At 38.9% G+C, this 22562-nt stretch overlaps 2 protein-coding genes across 4 annotated transcripts in view; both read right to left on the bottom strand.

Annotated features, from left to right (window-relative positions):
* Positions 1–60: 60 nt before the first annotated feature.
* ccdc62 (coiled-coil domain containing 62) lies at positions 61–10175 on the bottom strand. Of its 2 annotated transcripts, XM_014999457.2 has the most exons (13): positions 9514–10175; positions 9401–9441; positions 9124–9255; positions 7821–8013; positions 6775–6941; positions 5898–5999; positions 5645–5816; positions 3857–3958; positions 3243–3331; positions 2355–2455; positions 2004–2139; positions 646–825; positions 61–556 (listed from the first exon to the last, which is right to left on the bottom strand). In XM_014999457.2, exons 1-13 carry the CDS (start codon positions 9569–9571, stop codon positions 491–493), a joined length of 1539 nt encoding a protein of 512 aa, XP_014854943.2. In that variant the 5' UTR covers positions 9572–10175; the 3' UTR covers positions 61–490. The 2 variants fall into 2 exon arrangements, with proteins under 2 accessions (XP_014854943.2, XP_087866883.1); XM_088010757.1 differs by lacking the exon at positions 9514–10175 and having other exon boundaries at positions 9124–9251; positions 9401–9506.
* A 1415-nt stretch (positions 10176–11590) lies between these two features.
* Positions 11591–22562, bottom strand: part of clip1b (CAP-GLY domain containing linker protein 1b) — a 35203-nt gene continuing 24231 nt past the window's right edge. For both annotated transcript variants that reach the window (XM_014999460.2, XM_088010756.1), the window contains 7 exons: positions 18985–19030; positions 18742–18785; positions 17284–17380; positions 17043–17208; positions 16904–16956; positions 16691–16803; positions 11591–16428 (listed from right to left, as the gene is read on the bottom strand). In XM_014999460.2, coding sequence (XP_014854946.1) covers positions 16194–16428; positions 16691–16803; positions 16904–16956; positions 17043–17208; positions 17284–17380; positions 18742–18785; positions 18985–19030 — 754 coding nt within the window. In that variant the 3' untranslated portion in view covers positions 11591–16193. The remainder of the gene's footprint in view (positions 16429–16690; positions 16804–16903; positions 16957–17042; positions 17209–17283; positions 17381–18741; positions 18786–18984; positions 19031–22562) is intronic.

Here is a 22562-nt window from a genome sequence, read left to right as displayed (position 1 = left end):
TCAGAGCAAACAACCACACATTAAAAGTAGATAAGTTAAATAAGAACAGGGGACATGGAATGTAAAAGATAAATCTTTATATATATATATAAAAAGCAAAAAGCAGTGTGAGATCATCCAGGTAACGAGACGTAAAAGCAAGAAAGAGCGTTAGATATTTCCTGTGAGTCACCATGTGAAGGCAGTGGAACTGGAAAGACTCATCAGCCCTGCAGGACTGGTTTCAGTTCATCTCCACTTCACACAACACATTATGTAAAAACGACTCATGGTTAAAAGAAACGCTAAGTAAATCAGATTTACAATAGATTATAAAAATGTACAAAATACTCAATAAGATAACAAAAAAAACACTGAGGCCATTTAATTTATTTTTTCCTGAGGTAAAAACAGAGTCTGTTCTTTATCAGAAACAATAACACTGTTTTATTCGCTGCTCTGATTGCAGAGGTTGAAAGTTCATGATTTATAGAGGAAACCCAGTCTTTGGTCAAACCCAGCCATCTCGCTGGCTGACATTGTGCTTCAGGCAGGCTTTGGGTGAAGCGTCACTCGCCTGGAGGGGAAAACAAAGCGGCTTCATCTTTACACACCCAGACTTAGAGGAGCTTTTACGCCATCCAGGTTGCCACGCCCTCTCTGTACCTTGGGTATCGTGGTGTTCGGGTGGTGGTGGGCTGTGTGTGGCTGAGCGGTCTCACAGTTGGAATTACAACCTGTGGAGGCGTGACATCTCAAGCTGCTGCTGCTTTCAGGAGCTCCTGGAAGCAACCTGGAGATGCCCAGCGGCTGCTGTAGAGAACATGCCGACAGCTGATCAGCAACCTGATGAGGCGCGGACAGGAGACTCGGTCATTAGAACGCATAAAGCTCCAGAGAAGTGCTTTGTATGTTATATGTTCAGTTTAAATCCCCTGAACATTTTGATCTTTCACCAGCTTCTCAGTCCCTGTTGAAGAAAAGAATGATACTGCCACCACCATGTCTCTCAGTGAGGATGGTTTGGTTGCAATGATAGTTTCCCATAAGAAAGTATCGATATGATGATCTGATATAAATATCACCACTTTGGCCATTTACTGTTATTTACCAATATTATATATTTCCGTATATTTTTCACTATCCTTTTGACTAGTGGTGCACCGACTGCAGTTTTCTTGCAGATCGCTGATTACCAATCTTTAAAAAGCCTGACCTGCCGATACTGAAATGACAAATATTCCTGACAGAAGTATCAGTAATAATCGTTTTCCTCGTCGTTGCATTGGAAATTAACAGCTTTTTTTCTTTACATAGTTTTCCACAAATAAGCATCCCATAGATGAAAATGTATGTTTGATTTTTGTAAAAGTTTTGTTCTTCTCTATTAAAATCATTACTGTTTAAACTTTACCTTTAATAACATAAAGTTACCTCATTTTTAAAGTGCAATCAGTAATACTTTTATAACAAATTTATATCAGTAATGATTTCTTGGTTAATGTAAAGTTGTCATAACAACGACATCTTGAATAATGTCAACTTTGTATTAAAAGTGTCATAATTTACGCTTTATGACAACAGTCATAAATATTCATGAAGGCTTATTCATGTTCATGACAGGTGTTATGTCATGTTTATGACAGTGTCATGTCAGTCTTATTCAACCCCCTTCAAATAAAGTGTTACCAATTTTTTTTTTTAAACAAAGGTTATGTAAGTTTGCAATTCTAGACCAGCGTTTTGAAAGCAAAAACGGTTCTCTAGTTTTAAAAAAGTTAATGACCCCTGCGTCTTAAAGGTGGAGCTATGTCCACCCAGGCGTTTTTACCACCTGAATGGTTGCCATGGGAGATTAAGGGATTTATCAAACAGGCATGAAAGAATCAAAGCAACATTCCGGGTGTGTTTTTGATGAGGGAATAACATGAGATAATGCAAAACTGAAAAAATAAATAAATAAATAAATAAATAAATTTTACACCATGCTGTCCCTTTAAAACAGTTTTTATAAAATATCTTACATCCGTCATGTTTGCTAGAAAGCCTTCAGGTTTGGTGTCGGAGTCGTGAACACCAGCTACCGGTGAGGCTTCATGATCAGGTCTCAGGTTCTTCAGGGACTGAATGTCGGCATAGTTACAGGCCGATTCGTCCTGCCTGGGACACAAAGACGTTCAGCTCGTTAAGGCCGGTCACACCTGCAGGACTCAACGCTCCACCACATCCACTCTGATGTCTCTGACTTTGAGATACGTTCAGCAATGATTGTTGTCGTTTCCTAGCAGATCAAAACATTCTCTCAAAAAATTTCTAATTTCAGATTTTTTGTTGGTCCTGGGGGTATGAGGTAAGAAAAAAAATTTTCTTGTCACCTGCTAGGTAATCGCTGATGGTGTGTTTCCCTCTGAGCTCTCTGCGTGCTTTCTTGGTTCAGCCGCAGCAGCTGCAGGTCACTCCTCTGGTTCTCACACACCTGGAAAACACACACCAGCAGAAATACCATTGCTGCTGCTGCTGCTTGTTGTGGCGTTCACGATGAAAAGTGCAACACATTTCTCCAGTCAGAGTTAAACTTCTACACTTCTCCAGGCTCAAATTTGAGTTTTCAATGTATGCTTAGACACTGATGGAACATTCATATAAATATGTTAAATTAAATGTTAGGTGTTTCTTAAAGTATAAAATTTGCATCTGGCAGACAAACAGGTAGATGGATTGTTTTCAAAGGGATTCAGAATAAAGTTAAGAACTACAACTCTTGTCCATACTCTATTTTTTCCTACATATTCAGACCTGAAAATGACTCAAATCAAGAATTTGCAAATCAAGAATCAGGAATTTGAGGAAAAATCCCCAAAACAATCACAAACTCCTGGAGGGACTGAAAAGATGTTTAATATAATTTAATTTTAAGAATTTGTTTATATTTTAACAGATGGTTAAAGGGTTTTAGAAATGGATTCTGGCACAACTGGCCCTTTAAGAACATTCATGATCTTGATTTGGCCCAAAATGAAATGAGTTAAACACCCCTGATGTAGAGGACAAGACAGGATTTTATCTGTGTTTGTACATTTAACGTCATGCCTGCAGTCGCAGCTTTTATGTGAACCGGAACCACGTTGTGAGAGTGAGAGCGCTGCAGAAACACAGCGAGGCATGCAGACCAACAGGAAAATCACCTCCAGACGGAGCAGGAGGAACAAGGAAAAGACATGAGAGCGCTTCAGTAACGTTTAGCAGCAGCTGCTCTGTTGTACCTGCTGCAGGCAGAGCAGCTCCGACATGATGCGCTCCTGCTTGGAGCGAGACAGCTCCAGCAGCTCGTCCTTCCAGCTCTCGCCCTCTCCTGTTAACAGCAAAGATCAGCAGGTTGGACTTTATCTGACAATCGGAGGTTCCTGACACGCCTGCTAGAGATGGAAATCACACACCGATAAGACAGACCTGCTGAGAACTGAAGCGACAGAACAAGAGAGAGTTTTATTTTAGCTTTAAAAAGACTAAATTAGAGCATGCTGAACTTTTTCAACATTACAACTGCAAACCGCAACATATTTTTTGTGGATTTCATGCGATTGCCCAATGAAGAGTAGTGCAGAATTCTGAATTGGAAGAAAAATAATACATGGTTTTCAAAATGTTTGAAAATAAAACAAAGATTTTTAATACAATGTGAAATGGCTGTAAGAATCCAGCTACATGAGGAAGGTAACACATACAAGTACTTAGGATCGTACCCACTCCATCCAAAAAACAAACTCTGAGACCATTTTCAGGTAATATATTGATGAATTGAAATCTCTCAGATGAGAAATATTAATCTGCCTCAGCCTGAGGGTTTACAGAGAAAGAAGCTGATCATGTGACGTACCAGTCAGGGCCAGATCCGTGTGGAGCAGCTGCAGCTCCTGCTTCAGACGGATGATCTCCTCTCTCTGCCTGCTGCTCTGACTCACCTGCTGCTGCAGCTCCGCTACAAACACAGCGACACGCAGATTAAACACCAACGTCTCAGTCAAGAAAATACTGAGATACAACTGATCTGCCCAAACTTTTTGAGAGCAAGATCTACTTTTTCTCTCACCAGCTGCTTGAGATCTACCTCATGACACAAAGACAAAAAATTGCAAATTAAACTCTATTGACTTATTTTGTATGAGAATATGCATCAGTTATAGCAGAAATAATAAAGTGACAGAAAACCTAACGCAGTTTCTTCCTCAGTGAGATTCTGACACTGGGAGCAGCTTACTGGTTTCTCAGTCAGAAGCTGGTTGCAAACCAGCAGGTGTCGGTCAGTCATGGTAGATCTGAACTTTGGTTTGATGACCTCAATATGAGAAACTAACCAAAGGGTAAAGGCAAATCTTCGGAAGTCGGGATATAATTAATTTAATTTCACATAATTATCGATGTAGAATTAGTTAAAACTTAATGAAATATATTTGTCCTATTTGATGTTTGTTGTGACGTATGCTCACAAACGAACGAGGTAATTAGTCCAAGTTTGTCGTTTATTGAACTTTCAGAAACTACAGCAGGTGTGATGAGCCACAGCAACGTTAGACAAAGGTAAAACAACCCGAACAGGTGATCAACTGTTCGGGTTGATCACCACTCCTACCTTTTTACTCTCTGTCTCTTTGTCGTTTAGCACACCTGTTGCCGTGGTAAACGCCTGCGCCTCACAAGCCGAGCAGAGATTATGTTAAAAACACAACATTCAGTCCGTTACAATATCAGGTTTCCAGGCTTGATATTTATTCCTCGATTATTAATAAGCCTCTCATGAACACAGCGGTGGTTGAGTAGCTCATTTAAACTCCTGCTCTGCTCGTCAGTCGGTCTTTGAGTCGCCTTTTTTTTTCTTTTTTTTTTTGTTAATGGGACCGAAACGCACTGAATTGCGCAACACCTTGTTCAAACAATAATTACTGAGATTATTCATTTTAACACGTTTCGTAGATTTTTTTTTATAATTATTCTTTTTTAATGAAGCTACAAACATTTAGGATCTTTGTGAATATTTTTTATAAGCCCGTCAGAAGAGGACGTGCTGCTCTCAGCGTCCTGGTGGCGTTCATTGTCACCTGCTGACATCGACTCAAAACCTTCCGCGATCGACGTATTGGGCACCCTGCTCTAGATTCATCCTTCTAAAGACAAAGACTTTCAGTAACTCTTATACATGTTGGATAACAAGATCAAGAAACTAAAACTTGTTTTAAAAAAAGACATTTATCTGAATCAAAATTTTTAAAACCTTCTTGAACAATAGTTCAACTTTTCAAAAGGAAAATTTGTATTCATTAAATGCATTTCCACACATTTTTACTTAACTCAAAGAATAAAAACTATGTCCACACATATTTGATAATTTAGCCAAGAAACATTGTTTTCATGTTATTTTCTTCAACATGAGCCAGCTGCAAAGTTACAATTTGTTCTTTAATAATCAGAAAACTTCACGTCAGTAACGTCGCATCATCACAGATGAGGCTGTGAAAGTGTCCACACACTGACCAACATGCTTAAAATCCTTGTTTTCTTATTTTTTCTAAGTGGTGATCAGCTCGTCAAATACTGGAAAATCTGATTTATTTCTCCAATAAAAACTAGCAGCTTTCCCAGTTTTCTGAATGAAGCCGTAGTTTGTTACCTCTTAGCTGGGAGACCTCGTGCTTAGCTTCTCTGTAACGCCGCTTCGTTTCCTCCAAGTCTCTCAGCAGCTTGTTCTCCTGAGAGCGACTCTCTGCCAGCGACGTCTCCAGGTCCTGGAGCCTCGCCGACAGCTCCAGGTTACGACCCGAGGCTTCGACCACGTCTTTGTCCTGACAGAGACACACACGGAGCAGTAATAAGGTCACATGTGTGACGAATGTTGGATTAAGTTATGAGTCTGAGGGATTTACTTTTAGCTTGAGCATTGAACTCAGTTCTTCCTCTCGGACCTGCAGGGAACCAACTTGTGTGGACAGAGCCATGACAGCGGAGCTGAGGCTCTGGTTCTTTGCCTGGAAAATATCACAAACCACTTCATTTTTCCAGCCTCTCTTTTTCTTTGGCTGCCTTCAAAAAAATTTTAATATTAGTTTGACTGGGACTGAGGTTGGATCAGGGAGGGAACTGGAAGAAAAAAAAAATCGCAGCATAGGTCACAATTTTTCCAAACTCTTGTAAAATTGTGAAGGCAATTAATTGCATATAAATGTTTTCACATACAAACAGTCTGGCCAGAGTCTATGTATTTGAGCATTTCTACATTCGCTAATCTAACGCACAAGCAATATCCACAAACAGCAGCAATGGATGAAAAACCCGCTCCCATTGGCCCACAGAGGGTTAATTTTTTGCTTCAAAACACAATCTGATTGGATGTTGGAAAAGACTATTGTCATGTTCAAGCTCTGCTAAAAGGAGTTAGCCTATCAGAGAAATTATTCAATTACTCAATGCTACACATGTAGCAGTAGCACAGACACTTCTAATGCTAATGTTAGCTTCCACAGGCCACATTTCCAAATAAGTATAATACTCATTTTTCTGATGGTTGAATAACATGAATAACAAATTAAAATAACAAATATATTTGTTCTTGAGCTCATTTGTCTATTTATTCAACAGTTATGCAGAATAAAGGGGCTTCTGAATTGAACATGTTTATTATTTTGTAGATATACATTTTTCATTGAACCACAGACGTTGTAATTAACTCTATTAAAAGTTTTAATGGAGTCCCGCCACTACTGCGAATACAAGCAGCTGTACAAGTCGGCAGACAGTCGTTACCTCGTAGTCCTGACACTTTTGGCTGACTTGCTGCTGCTGCTTTTCCAGCTCACACAGCAGCTGCTTAGCGTTGCCTAGCTGCGTCTGCGCCTCTTTCTCTCTGCTTTCCACAACCCACACGTGTTTAGTCAGGACACTGATCACCTCGTTGGACCTCTGCAACTCATCTGTGAGAAAACACACACACACACACACACACACACACACACACACACACACACACACACACACACACACACACACACACACACACACACACACACACACACACACACACACACACACGCACACACACGCAAACACAAGAGGCATTTGCTAAATGGTATCAGGTGAGATGAAAAGCTTTGTATGAAAACAGATTATAATAGTGACTCGTCTCAGAAGATTAACACTTGCACAATTTCTCATTCTGCTGTGTGTTGGTGTAATTCAGTTCATGCATTTTTTGTCAATCCAGTAAAAAGACGGGACGGGTTGGTGCTACATCAGTTAAAGGGGCAGTCTTGTGTATTTTATAGCACAAACAAGTAACTATGTTGCCTTCAGTTCTTATAAAAATGTATATAAACCAAATAACTTATAAGAAACTGAACTTCGTAGTCTAATGCCTTGAAATTGGATCTCTGTCTTGTGAAGAAACTCCTGCTCTTTCCAAAACCGCCTTCAGGAAGTCATCCCAACATGGCTCCTTTATTAATCCTTTAGCAACATTTTTACCAGCATTGCACTGAGCAGTAGCTTGTATTATGAGTTCAGCAGATGCACAGTTCCATCAGGTGTTTGCTAATTGCTGCTGGCTAGTCTGAAGGAGCTCAGTGAGGAAGTTGTGGGAGAGAGCTGCTCTGTGTGGCGGAAGCTTGGAATCTGTTGAAGGAGGAGTCGCGTCTTGAAGGCGGAGCTAGGTCCACCCAGGCGTTTTGCACAGCTGAATGGTTGCAACACTCTGATCCTCCAATCAGATTGCTTCATAATAACATGATGTAAAGAAAGTATTATGTAAAAAGTCGATTTTTACATAATACTTTAACAGCATTCTGTGCTCTCACCATCCAAACGAGAACACCTCCGCTCCAGCACCAGCGCAGTCTGACGGTCTTGTTCCCAGGCCTGATGCTGTCTCTGATGGGAAGCCGACATGGCGTTCAGCTCTCGCTCCCTGTCCTTCAGCTCGGCCATCAGGAGCTGGAGCTCCCTCCTCTGCCTCTGGATGGTGGAGCTACTCAGGTCTTTCACAGGAAGCTTCATGGAAGCAGCACAAGAGGAAGGAAACAGTCAGGTTTATTAATTTATAAACCAACACCGTCTGGATTTCTGAGCAGTCTGGAAAAGAATTGAGCTTGGTTTACTGTATGTGTGTTAAAGGTACGGGTGAGTATGGAAATATATTTTTATTTCCAGATGTTGTACTCTACCCCATCGTCTGAAAGTTTATTAACCATCCATCTATTCATTCATCTGCCAATAATCCCACCTTCTGTCCATCCATCCATCCATCCATCCATCCATCCATCCATCCATCCATCCATCCATCCATCCATCCATCCTCTCTTCCTTCTCTACACTCTGTATAAAACTGTGTCAGATATTTACAGAAACAGATCATTGTCCCAGAAGTTATTGTGATAAATGATAATGTTGTTTTTAGATCATTTCGTAATGACATCACAAAGATTAAATAAACTTTAAATTCTAGTGAACTTTTAACACTGGAACTGGAGGACATTTAAATATCCAAAATAAATAAAACAACAGAAACAACAAACAAAATGAATTATGAAGTCTCTGTAAACAAAACTGTCCTTCAAAAAAAAAAAAAAGAAAAAGAAAAAAAAAGGCGCTAGTTGGGACCAAAGCACCAGACTGAAGACTTTTATCATCCAGAGAGGAACAATAAAACATTCAGATGGAAATTGTTGAGTTCAATTTAACTTATCACGCAATTAATTGATTTATTATTTATTGCAACAGGCCTAAAAAGGCCTAAAAATAGATATGTAAAATTATATAAAATATTCAATTTCTCTTTGTTGCCACTTATACATACTCCATTACTTTATTCGGAAGCTAAAATCTAAATGGAATACATTTGAAAATATAATTTTACAAACTGTGTGTAGCGTACTCACTACCATCATTCCCTATTGAACCTTATAACATTAGCTTTTAGCTCTCCATTATGTTTTTTTAAATTCCTCCCATATTTGGTAGAGATGCATCATTAACGTTTTAGTCTGAGTATATGTTCTATTTAAATAATCAAAAATGTAAAAACAAAACAAACAAACAAAAAAAATCTTTATTATTCACATCTTGCACATAGTCGTGGTGATAACTAAGTTTTGACCTCACCTCAGCACCTTGTACATTGTGACCACAGCAGGAATCTGTTGGGACTCCAGCAGAACTCTGGACCCACTGTGTTGGCGAACCTCTGTCTGGACCACATGGCTGTTTGCCATCAAGTGGAGAACCACTACCTTTCTGGAAAACAAAGACACTCCTTAAAGTTATCATTACGAAACACAACCCAAACATACAATTATTTGGACCTCTGAAGAAATTGTGTACAATTTGAATATGCAGACCGGAAATTGCACAAATTGACGGACAACAATAAAAGCCAGACCTCTTTAACTGGAGTGCTGTGCCACAGTGTAGCCGAGCCGTCTGAAACAAACAATGAAAGTTACATGGCTGAGAACTGACATGGACAGGGGCGGTGACGTGTCAGCTGGTTACCGTCTGCTCGCAGAAAGGAGCTGTGGCCGGAGGTAAACAGTTTTCTTCTGCCGTCCATGATGTCACAGCTGTTTCCCGCTCCTTACGTCACATCCACATTCAGCCCGTGTTTATTTTCCTGCGGCGTCATTTTCGTTGTTGAGCTTCAGCTGATGGCATAGCGGGGAGGAAAAGCTGACAGCTGGCTTTAAAATACTGCAGTTAACGTATCGCAGCCGCTACTGACGCAAAGTTAACTGTGAAATAGTCTAGATTAAACCAAGGCAGCAGCTTAACAGTAAGAAGGTGATTTAACATAAATATTGTAAATTAAAACTTAGTAGTAGAAATAATACGACAAATTATGTTGCTGCCATAAGTTTCACGAAGCTTCTCACCAACTTTTGAGAAAAATGACATACAGATGAGAAGACCCGACGTCATAAGCGCTCGTCCAGCCCGGCTTTTCAGATTAATACAGGATAAATTTCAAAATAAAAGAGAGAACATTTTCTCTTTGACTCGTCAATATATTCACTAAAAAAATGACCAAAAGCGATTTTGGCAAAAATAAATAAATAGAAAAATAATAATAATAAATAAATAAATAAAAATGTTGAGCATAATAACATTTTAACAACATACAAAGACGTAAATTCATAAATGTATCAAGTAATACGGGATATTTACGGGGAAATAATACGGGAGCATGGCGGAATAGACTTGACAGATATGAAAAGATAATATTTTTAAAAAGAAAACACTATAATGGATTTATTTTTTATTAATGTTTTGCTTTGAAAAACACATTGAGAATGATTTATGTGTGAAAACATGTTCATTGTCATTACAGCAATCAATTTTTCCAAATCAAAATTTTTTATGATTACTGACCAGTTTGTTGCATTTTTCCCGCTGGTATTTTAAACAATTACTACACCAAGCTAAGTACTGTAAATGAACTGCGTGTCTCAAATATTACTTTACGAAAGATTTGCTTAAGTCAAATTCGATTGTTTTTAAAATTATTTTGTCTGAGCTGTTTTCATTGAACAGAAGGGGGCGCCATTTAGAACAAAATCATCCATAGAAACTCTGGGGAGAGCTGATCTGTGTTTTGTAAATTCTACATTAAATAAATGTCTTCAAGTTTTATTCTTGGCTTTATTCTTTCTTTATTTATGTATAAGCATATGTTCACGTCACAATCTACATTTTGTACCTGCTTCACATTTTCATTCTAATTTCTGTTGGGAATTTGCTAAAACTCAGATGGGACCACAGAGCATGACGCTTTGGGATTATTGTTTCTGCCATGAAGTTCTCAATATATTTATTTGAGAAAAGAGCATCTATGAGTGCCTCCATACCATGCTGCACGCACTGTGAATTTTTAATGGAAAGGGTTACCATTTTAAATGCTAGTAAACATTGTAGTCCACAACTTTTATTGGCGAACATGGTCATTTAGTGTTTGGACACAAAATGGAGAGAAATACCCTATAAGCTGGAACTGCCACTCGCCTTTTAATGTGGGGGGTGGGGGGGAAACAAGCTCATTATTCGTATCCACTTAAAGTGTGAAAGTGTGTTTGATTCAAAATATCTTTTTTTTTTTTAATTCATTTGATCTAATGAGGTCAGGAAAAACAGTTTACAGACACGTCCAATGATAAGTGTGATCAAGAATCTAAAGATTAGAGTGACTACAAAGAATCACCAGAATAGCCATAGAAACATAAAAAAACAACAGTTCAGCAGGTATGAGAATTACTTTAACGTTAAAAGAAAAATAATTTTGATCTTTGAAAAAATGAGAGTGAAAGTTGTTGCTTGAAATACAAAAATAAACTGTGTTGCTACTTTTGTATTACATTTGTGTTGATTAAAAGGAAAATGCCAAACTAAACCGTTATTGGTGTATGCCAAATATTTAACTGTGTAGAATGTATATTATGTGAGACTTAAAAGAATTACCCATGTTTAAATTTTCTTTTTAATTCAGACTCTAGTTTAAAAGCTAATCTTGTTCCTGCCGACTAAAAGATGCTAATGGACACGGTCGGAAAAACTAAGAAGAAATCAGGACACCAGAAAACCCCGTCGTAGAATTTCTATTGGACCGTTCAGGAATATACAGTACATAGAAAACAGTGACATTTTACATCATATCCACGTCTGTAAAATACTTGTTTGTGCAGATGTTACATATATAAAACATTACACCAACAATTAGAGTCATCACTTGAAAAGTACACAACGCATAGTTTTCTACAAACCGTTTTTTCCCACTGGGAGTGTAAACCTCTATACTTTCAGTCTTCTTAACTGGCAGAAAAATAAAAATGCAGCACACGTTAAAAGCTATATTTCTGTTTTATGGCACCGTGTACACATGCGTCAGAAGGAAACCTCTGCTTAGTATTTACAGAGACTAGTGCCAACAGTTTGTTGCATCACTTTTACACGGGAAGATTCAATATGATCCAAAAATTGTGCTTTAGAACAAAACATGTCCAAAGGTGGTTGCTACAGGAGTTTAATTTAAGGAAATTAAATTCCACTTTAGAAAATCTGTGTATTCACGTTTAGCCTTCAACAAAAAGCTCAAGCTAGCATCTTGTTAGCTTAGCTCAGCTAGAGCACAGAGTGAATATTGAGCTCCAAAGCTAAAGCTTGTTTATGACACCAGAACTGCAAAATAAATAAAAACATGGCATAAAGCAAAATAAAAAAGACAAAAGTATGTTTAGAAAAAACAAAGGCTAACTGTTCCACTTTTGATACTTTCTTTTTCTTTTATGTTCATAAAAAGAAACTATTTTTGTCAATTTGAGATCTGTATGTTGAGCATTTGTGGTAAATATGACAGATTTCCACATTTCTGCTGTACTGGGAGCAACACACACTTTTATCTGGAATGTCAAAGTGAACAGAAGATGCTTTCTGGGTTTGTTTTAATGGAAGGAAAATACCCGCAGCTCCTCATCAACCTTCATCTCCAACCAGAACCACAAAGTCTCAAACAGCCCCTCTGCGATCAAGCTGCTCATAAACCTATCATGATTTGGATTTTTTTTTAAAAAAGGACATTTTACAGTGACGACAAAACTATGAGCAGTACACATAGACAATCGTACTATTTGCATTTGCGCATTTGTGTAGCTCATGTTTAAAAGTTTTTTTGCTTGTTAATCTAGGCTTAAACAAATTTACATTTAGACTCCTAATAAATATTGAAAAACCGAAATCAGACATAAAAAATGTTCAATTCTAGATCAAATACCGATTTTAGTCTACATATGTATGGGCCATTTAGACATTGCCTAGGTGCAATTTTAACTAAATAAATGCTTGTTGGGTATTAGTCCCACTATATATTAGCCAAATTATGTACTACTTCATTAAAAAACGTTACAATTTCAGTTCCAACATACACACACCGTCTCTAACCATCATGTTCATGGAGTATTATTTCAATTAAATCATCATAGGTGTCTGTGATTAACTGAGACAAGATAGAAAGCATTAAAGCTACAATATGTGAATTGTATAAAAAAATACACATTTTACATATTTGTTAAAACTATCACTATTTTGTGTCAGTATAGTATAAGACAGATAATCTGTAAAATAAAATAAAAAAATTGAACACTTCCGCCTTCTAGTATTAACTACAGAAACAACCAATCAGGGCTGGGGGGAGGGTTTTAGCGCTGTCAATCAGGCTCGCATATGCACCATGTACACTTCCTTCCTTACCCTTTGCTACACTACAGTGTCTGCCTGACAGTTGAGTCTGCCATGAATGCTAAGGCTAGTTAACATGGCCGCCGAAGACGGCCGTTAAAACGTTTTCCTGTAACGGTGAGCCGTTTCTCTACCATTGTGGTGCGTTCACATCAAACGCGTTTTGAGCATCAGGCTTGTCTGGTTCACATTCAAAGTCTACGTGAAGGTGTCATTTGAACAGCTTGGAGCGTTTGACACGTCGAGCGAGCCCTATACGTCCGACGCTCCACAGAGACTTTGAATGTAAACCAGACACACCTGACGCTCAAAACGCGTTTGATGTGAACGCACCAAAAGTGCACGTGTCAAACTTGAAGCATCAGATGTGTTTTTGACGCGCATAACTCATTGGGTTTGAATGCATCATTAGCGCATTTAGCAGCGAGCACATGAATATGATTGACAGCGCTAAGACACTCCTCCTGGCTCTGATTGGTTGTTTTTGACCGCAAGCTGTGCGTTTTTACAGATCGCTATAATAGCTTAGAAAGAAGTTGGAGGAGATCACAGATTATCTGTCTCATCCCATACAGTCAGGACATAGTGACAGTTTGACCAAACATGTAAAAAACTGATTTTAAATATAAATTTGCATACTGTAGCTTCAAGGACAAGGTCGAAATAAGGAAATGTACTAATCACAATAGGAAGAACAGAATGTCTTGAATTTTCTTCCAGTTCTGAAAGTGAATAAGCGTTACAACCAAAATGTCAACTCTTAGGCTTTGGAGAGCAGTATTCCCAAAAGCAAAAACAAAAAAAGTTACAACTGCAGACCACAAGGCCTGCTTAAACACCAAATCTTTAAAGTGGAGAGTGCAATACCAGGCTGGACGCCACGTCAGTCTCCTGTACTACAGTAGTCCTATTCCAGGCGTTAAACTTCATCAGTGCTAGCTTATTTCCCTGTAAGATCGGTCGCTGGCTTTTAAAACATCAAGAGACAAATAACAAAATGTAACTTCATCAAACCTCCCGTCGCTTTCACCAGCAACAAACAGGAAGGTGAAAACGCAGATATGTTCATCCCTGACCTAGAAGCTGAGGAAACGCGTGTCGGACTAAAGGGTTGAAATCTTAACCTTAAAGCAAGCTCCGACACAAAGCTCCCCTTAAAGCTCTCGCAAAAATGTAAAACATTAAAAAAAATTTTATGACCGGAACAGCTGTCAACCCCACGATACAATGAAGGAAAATAGCCAAACACAAGCTTCATATTTTCAATTTGGATCCCTTTCCCGATTTTTTATTTTTTGTCACATCATCTTTTAGTTTGTTTTCCCACCCAAATGCGTTCTGCATCTACTTTCTACAGGCCAAGAGTAGAACGTCACCCGTCGCTTCCATCAGGTACCATCGGTGCCGATGTCAGTCAAACTATGAGGGTTTGAAAAATTATGTTTTCAGAAACACGGTGTAACATTGCGAAAAAAATATGCAACCGTTAATAAAAAATATATAATTTAAATCATAATAAGACTAGCTTCAAAAATAAAAACGGTTAAATAATAACTCTGTGCTCAGAGGATACATAGAGGATCACTGATATTTTGATCAAAAAATGTGCTATGAAGGTACATTTAGTGGATAAAGTTGTAATATTTCCAGAATAAGAAAATGTTTCAAGATAAGCATCATTACAAAGCACGATTTGTAAAATGATGCTTGCAAATGAACTCATATTCCTCACATGTTCTAACGTTAAAACCACAAATCTTATCATGTTTTATTGGGATTTTATGAGATGGAGCAAAAAAAAAAGACCCAGAACGAAAACCGACATTTCTTATTAACAAGTAGAAATCTATATTGTTATTCAAATCTCTTCACTTTAATGCCCCAGAATAAAATTTGGTGCAGCAAACTGTCTTTAGATGTAAAAAGGCCAATTTTTACAAATAGTTTCGTATTCAGTCTCGATTGCTCCGATGCCCCAAAATAAAATCCAGTCCAAGAGATTCTGATACGAAAATAGAGCCCAGCTGTGTGTTATTGAGCCTCAGCGTAAATAAAGCTCCTCAGTCCCCGAGGTTTGCTAGAGAACATTAAAGTTTGTGGTAATAACGTAACAAAATGCGGAAAAGACGTAAGAATATTCTTCCAAATTGACAACAGCTTATGAATTTATGAATCTGGTTTCCTCTTTTCCATAAGTGTTTCCTTTCCCTTTTTGTTCCAATTATTGTCTTCCTGTATGCAAAATTGGATATTCCTATTTAAGATTTTCACACTGAATTATTGCTGCTCTCTTGAAACAAAATATCCACATTTCAACTTTATAATATCGTTGTTACATTTGTTAGATTTTTTTTTTAATAAGTTTTTCCTCACGTGTTTTAAGGACTGTTTTATACGCTCTTATGTATCGTGTTTATTACAGATGAGAAAAAATAGGTTTGATTCCGCCTCGTTTAAACCGGACCAGGATGTTAACTAATAAAACTGAGCATAAATCATTTATTTTATGCGTCATGCGGCAGTGCTGCTGATTAGTTAACGAAAACAGTGCAGATCTTTGTTTCCCTTCAGTTGTAACTGTGCTTCATTAAGTTGCATCACTTTGTTGCCGAAAACAAAAGCCTAGAAACGACACGTGAAAATCACTTTCACTTAGTAAAAAAACCCCAAAAACGTCAAAACATGTAAAAAAAAAAAAGAGTGCGGAAAGCAAATTTCATTTGATAAAAACATCAATATTGCACCGACGAAGCGAATTTTGACGGGCGTTCTGCACCGCAATCAGAACCCCGTCTCTCAGAGGAACAAAAGGGTTAGGAGAGTCGATCGCAGCTCGACGCATCAACAACACGGTATAAAAATACATTATGGAAATAATCTGAGGGATTTATTGGAGCAGGAGTGTAAGAAATGCATCAGGCGACGGAGTGGGAGGGCGGCGGCGGAGCGCCTCAGAAGGTCTGGTCGTCGTTACACGACTCGGTGGTGTGGCCGAACACCTCGCAGATGTCGCAGTAGGGCCGCTCTTCAGACGGGTTGCCGTGGTAGGTGGTGTGAGGTATGGAGTCGGGGCTCTGCGCCTGCGTGGGACAGTCCTCCGTGTCGTGGAGGTCGAAGCAGTCGCAGATGTCGCAGAAAAGACGAGGAGCCGACTTCTTTTTACGCTTTGGTACCGCTTCCTCAAACCTGTTGGAGAGAACAACGAGAGAACCGACTCACCGTTTGATACATTTATCACTGAAGATGCCGAACGGAGTGATGCTTGCTTCATATTGTTTTTTTTTGGTTTTTTTTTGAGTTAGCGGTGACTTCATAGAGGATGATGGACTGGTTTAAACGTTTACCTCCGTCATTTATAAAAGCCTGGATAACAGTGAAACGGTAAGCTGGTTTTCCTTGTTGCATCTCTGCATTAGGAGAACATTTAGACTTTGTGTGTTTTCTTTACCCGTCTGTGCCGTCGTTTCCGTTGAACTCTGACAAGACCAGCTTCTTCAACTTGATCTTCAGCTCCTCGTTCTTCCTCTGCAGGTCCACGATCACGCTGTTCAGGAAGTTGATCTGACCGAAACAAACATATAGATAATTATTTAAATCACTCATAATAACATGGCACAAGATGAAACGAATCTCTTTGGATCTATTGAAGTGTCTGCCTCACCTGGCCCTCAGCGAACTCTTTCTCTTCTCTCAGCTGCTGCAGGACAGGATTGCCTGCGGGAGCATCCGGACAAAAACAGAATGGATTTTTGATCTGCTCTCAAACTACAATCCAAAACCTATTAGAAATATTTGCCCACCTGATGGGGGAGCCTCTGTGCCCTCGGAGTCTGAGGTTTGGCTTCCCATCAGCCTTTGCTCTAGAGCGCAAACTCGACTCTGCAGCTGAGCTTTGTCCTTCTCCAGCGTCTCCACAGCCGACTGCAGCGTCTTGGCCATAGCGTTCTCTCTGCGCAGCATGACAATCTGCCAAAGACGGAAAAGACTTTTCCACACCTGCCACTGAGAAACGACTGAGAGGTGGGATTCTGATGGGAGTACCTCATTCCTCAGAGTTTCCAGTTCTCTGTCTTTGTCTGAGATTAAAGCTCCCGTGGATTTCTGAAGATCCGCATCTCCATTCTTCTCTTGAGTATGTCTCAAGAGAAGAAGCAAAGCAAAATCACTAGTCCATTCCTGATCCAATATGTTGTCCATTAAAAGGTGTAAGAAGTGAAACGTTTCTGGTAAATAATTAGCTGCTGTAAGTTTGTCTCACCATCAGATCACCACATTTTCATCTTTTTTTTGTTGTTGTTTGAATAAGTTCAAGTTTGGTGACAGGAAAGTTGGACTGTGACATTATGAGACTTGCAAGAATCCAAATTAAACTGCAAAGTGTGAAGCATAGAACATTATTAACCCAAAATATGCTGATTTAATAATGCTGATTTTTTTCCAAAAGAAACTCTCAACCTAAATTTATGAACATTAAATAATACCAAAAGAAATGAATTGCATGTATAGGTTTCTGTCCTCAGCTTAATGTTTAGTTTGGAGAGTCGGCTTCAAATCTGATTTTATATCAAAATGAAGGATAATTTATTTATTTTTAACTAACTGCTTAACTCTTTTGCTTTCCTTTCTTTAGGCGAAAATATGAATTTGAACATGAAGTATAATCAGCTTACAGCTGTGTTGCATTTGTAAAGTAAACTACAAAAAACAAAGATTACGTCTGAATTCCAGCAGACATGAGGCAAGCTGCCTCCAGCTAGCTCTCCACAAACATCTCTGCTCCAGTCATCCAAACAAGTCGAAGTGAAAGCAGGAAAGTCGTCTCACTGAATCACATCCACCTTTTTCAAGTCTTCTTGAACACACTCTCTGCCTCGCCGTCTGTTATTTCTGCTCCGACTGTAGCTTGGTCGTTTCCCTCTGGCTGATACAAACGCTTGTCTTCACCCTCTTCACTCAGATCTTAAACTACGTACTCACTTCCTGTCGTCACCCATTCTAAAATATTCACTTTAAGTATGAGGTTCTGAGTAGAAGCTTCAGAAACAGTTTAAATATTTGGATTACGGAGCAGAAGTTTCTCTTTCTGGCTGATGCAGAACCAATGTTCACAGCTGCTCTGTTTTTCAGTTTTTGTTGTGGCTTAAACAGAAACCAAAATCCAGCCCATGAAAAGAGAACGAAAAAAAAATCACATTTAAAACTGAAAATTTTACTCTTTAATAATAAAGATCTTATTCGAATTCACAATTCCTCAAACCTTAAGATGATAATATTATACGCAAACCCACAGTAGATGTTCCCTCAGCAAAGACAAAAAGCTTCAAAATGTGCAGAACATGTAAAAGAAAACCGCATAAACAGATTAAATCAACTATTTGCTGTGCATCACAACATTAAGACAGACAGACAGACAAAAGTGTTGTTAAAGTCAGCTCTACCGATGCTCAACTAGTGAATAAATCAATAAGCAAACACGAACAACATATATTTGTTGCTCACCTGGTCTTCATGCCTGGCTGTTGACCGTTGTGGTCCACATTGCGCTGCAAGTCAAACACACAAACATAGATGTATTTAAATAGATGCTAAATCCGCCTCGGCTTGAGCAGTTTATTTGCAGCAGGAGCTCAGGCCAAAGCCCATTCATCAAATCTCCATTTCAGGATAAACAAACCCCCTCGGATCCATAACAGGATAGAGGGAGCCGCTTACGTAAGGTGGAGTTTAGGAAAAGTTCGGTACCTCGTCCAGACGCTGAGACTTCTGGGAGGCCAGCTTCAGCTCCTTGCTGAGGGGGAACAGACAGGAAACAGAAAGGAGGCGACACGTTCAGGCGCCGCGTCAGAGAAACAGGACAGCCAGGTTTATGTGGCATCTGTGTCAGTGTTACTGGGAGACAGATGCTCACATGTGTTCAAATATTTAACACACACGCACGCAGTGCATAAGCAAATAAATACCTTCACAGGTTCTGTTACGTGAACAGTTAGCTGACCCATTACGTTTTCTGTTCACAATAAACGCTCATCAATCGATGTTGAATGATTTTTTTATTGATCTGTTAGGAAAAAAATATTTACCTGAACTCACCAAAAATAACTTTGTCTTGCAACAGATAATAAAAATTTGTTTTCCATCTATCAAAAAAGTCAGGGCACTCTGTGGTTTTTATTTAGTTTTTGGTTGTTGTGTTTTATTTTGGATATCTAAAATATTTTCCAGTTCCAGTGTGAAGTGTCCTTTACAAAATTAAAATGCTGTGGTCTGTCAGCGGGTGAGCTGGCACTGCTATGACTTTATCACTTGAATGTTCCGATAAATGACACCAATATTATCATTTATCGCAATAATTACTGGGACAATTTAGAGTCTAGTAAAATTTGTTATCATGAAAGGCCTAAGTGAATTTTTCCTTACATTTTTTTCCTTTAATACCTCCTACTAACCTTTCCACTGATTTTTATTTATTTATTTATTTTTATACAATTCTGCTCAGACATTTCTTTAGGTCTCACATGGTGTTCGCTCTCACTTCAACAGTCAGGAGCACCAAACCACATGAGGTTTCAGCAGGAAAAACCTCCTTCAAACTACTGAATTATGATGTGGACCTCATTAATCTGACTTTGTGCTATTTTAGCCATTTTAAGTGGGAGTAAAGTAAGATTTCTACTTTGCATCTCACAGACAAATTTAAAATGTTTCTGGACTGTTTTGAACACTTGAATCTTCCAGTATTGTTGGAATTATTATTAAATATTCATAAATCTAAATGTGTTAACTGTGCAGACATTCATCAGAGGCACCATGTGGAGAGTCTGGATTGTTAACTACTAGGGTACCATAAGGACAGTGGTAGTTTTCATGGTGGCAACGTAACGCAAACATTAACATAGGAGAATGACAGAGATGCAATTTCATAGAACTGATTAGAACAAATGATTGTAATTATTTTTTAATTATGATTTTAAAAGCAGAATTACCCTCAACAAGAAGGCAATGCTGTACATGCATTTGTAAAAACTAAATACTGCACAACAAAAGAAACGAGAAAAAAAAAATCCAATCAGAAAATGTAAAGCACTCGCTATATTCACATGGTGTAATCTGCTTTAGACTGAGACGCAGCATGAAGGGGCTGTTTTGTCTGCGAGCGTAAATACCCAGATATTTTTAGATACCGGAACCAAACGATTTCCTGTGCAAATTGAGATTTGTTCCCAAGTGGGTCGCTCTATGGATTTGTGTCAGAGGCAGATCACTGGAGCTACGTGAGACTAATAACATGTTCTGAGTGCCATCTGGGTGAAGTATCTGGCTGCATAACGTTTAATCACATCCATCATGGCTCTCCACAATCCCAGCGCTGCACCACAGCAGGCAGCAGGCACAACTTGGAAGGGAGATGTGCGCTGTGCTAAATATGCTTTTCCAGTCTCTGTACTGTGCTACCCGCCCTGCATACCAACTGGGACGGATGAACAAAATTCAACCTAGTTTCTGTTGCACATCAATAATTGTGATGTCTTAAAGCCTGTATTTATCCTTTTGAGGCTGCGTGAACGGCAGACAGATTCTTATGGAACAGCATTTAAAGCAAAGACAACCATCAAAATGAGGCTGTTGTGATCAATAACCAAACACATGAAAACTCAGCTGCCTCTCCTTGTTCCTGAAAGCACCAATCAGTTTGAGATCAGATCATTTTAAGCTTGTCCGATGAAGTTCCCTTTCAAAAAGCCTTTTCGTGTCAATTCTTGAACACATCAACACACATGCTGTCACAGCCAGACACTTGCCTACAAAAAGACAACGAACAAGTTATAAATACTTTTTTTATCTACACTTTTATTATTATCTCTACAAACAGTGTGAGATTTTGTTAGGCCTACATCACCTGTCCTCTCGATGTTCATTAATGTGCCTCTATTGATAAAAACAGCCAAAACATCCAGTAAAACCAAAATGTGGATGTTACCTGCCGCGTTTCATTGTGTAGACATTTATACTTTTTAACTACAGCAGAACTAGTCACACACAAACACAAAGCCCACATGTGAGCTGCGGTGCACACCGCCGTTTTTTCAGAAAGATGAAAGCCTCATTGTTTCAACACCAACAAACAAATGCATAGTAACACTCTCTCTCTCTCTCTCTCTCTCTCTCACTCACTCACTCACTCACACACACACACACACACACACACACACACACACACACACACACACACACACACACACACACACACACACACACACACACACACTCTGATGCCACGGCGGGAGAAGCGGGTATGCCGGAGCCAGGCGGTCCTAGGAGGAGAAGAGCGGTTACGTAACATTAAAGAGAGGAAGGATGTGGAAAGGATGGAGGAGCACATTGTTGGGACAAGTCAAGATGGAGGAAGAGAAGGATGGAGAGATTCAACACGATCTGTCCATTTAAACATTTTACTTCATCTGAAATATTTAGACCTACTAGAAGCTGACTAGACGACCCCACCTTGTTACTGGGCTGGTTTTGTCGAATTACTGTGTTTGTTTCAAAATTGATAGCTTTGAGTGAGCCAGTTGCACCAATCTGACGTCACAAGCTCGGGTTACTGATGACTAAGAGAGGGGGGACTAGAGAGGGGAGTGTGGCAGAATGGGGCATATGAGCACAAATTCACACACACACACACGCACACACACACGCATACACACACACACACCCACATGCAAGCACACACACACACACACACACACCCACATGCAAGCACACACACACGTGGGGCACATGACGGATTCACACGAGCAGAAAAATCTAAAAATAAACCTCTGCGTCAGGCTGGAGATCAACATAAACATGAAGCAGAGTAAAAATAAACGCAGTCCAAGGACACTTCATAAGTGCTGTCAAATGATGACTTTTAAGGTTTTCTCTTATTTATCCACAGTTGGATAAATAAGGTTATGATTTAGTTTAGTTTATAAAATGTAATTGTGTGAACGGATACTTTTAGCAGATAACAGGAAGGCTGAATGGTTCTGGGGAAAACGAATACAGAATAATTCTTATATTTTAGCCCATAAACAGATCATAGAGGAGAAAAACTCGATGCTGACAGCATAAAATAAAACAGAATTCAGCTAAAATTCAGATTGTTGAATTTCCAAATGAGAGGACAACAAGACCTAAACATTACAGGTGATGTCGATAAGACAAAACCTTTTTAAAATATAAAAATAATAATAATAATGAAGCTTTTTATTAGTGATTTTAGTGAACATTTTTTACTTTCTTCCACTCTGGTTGAAGCTAGGCCTGTCACGAAAACT

Source organism: Poecilia mexicana, unplaced genomic scaffold (assembly GCF_051168715.1).
Source record: "Poecilia mexicana isolate PSO_F unplaced genomic scaffold, ASM5116871v1 scaffold_12, whole genome shotgun sequence".
Taxonomy (NCBI): Eukaryota; Metazoa; Chordata; class Actinopteri; order Cyprinodontiformes; family Poeciliidae; genus Poecilia; species Poecilia mexicana.
The sequence above is the reverse complement of the archived record's forward strand: the minus strand, read 5'-3'. Positions and strand labels throughout refer to the sequence as shown.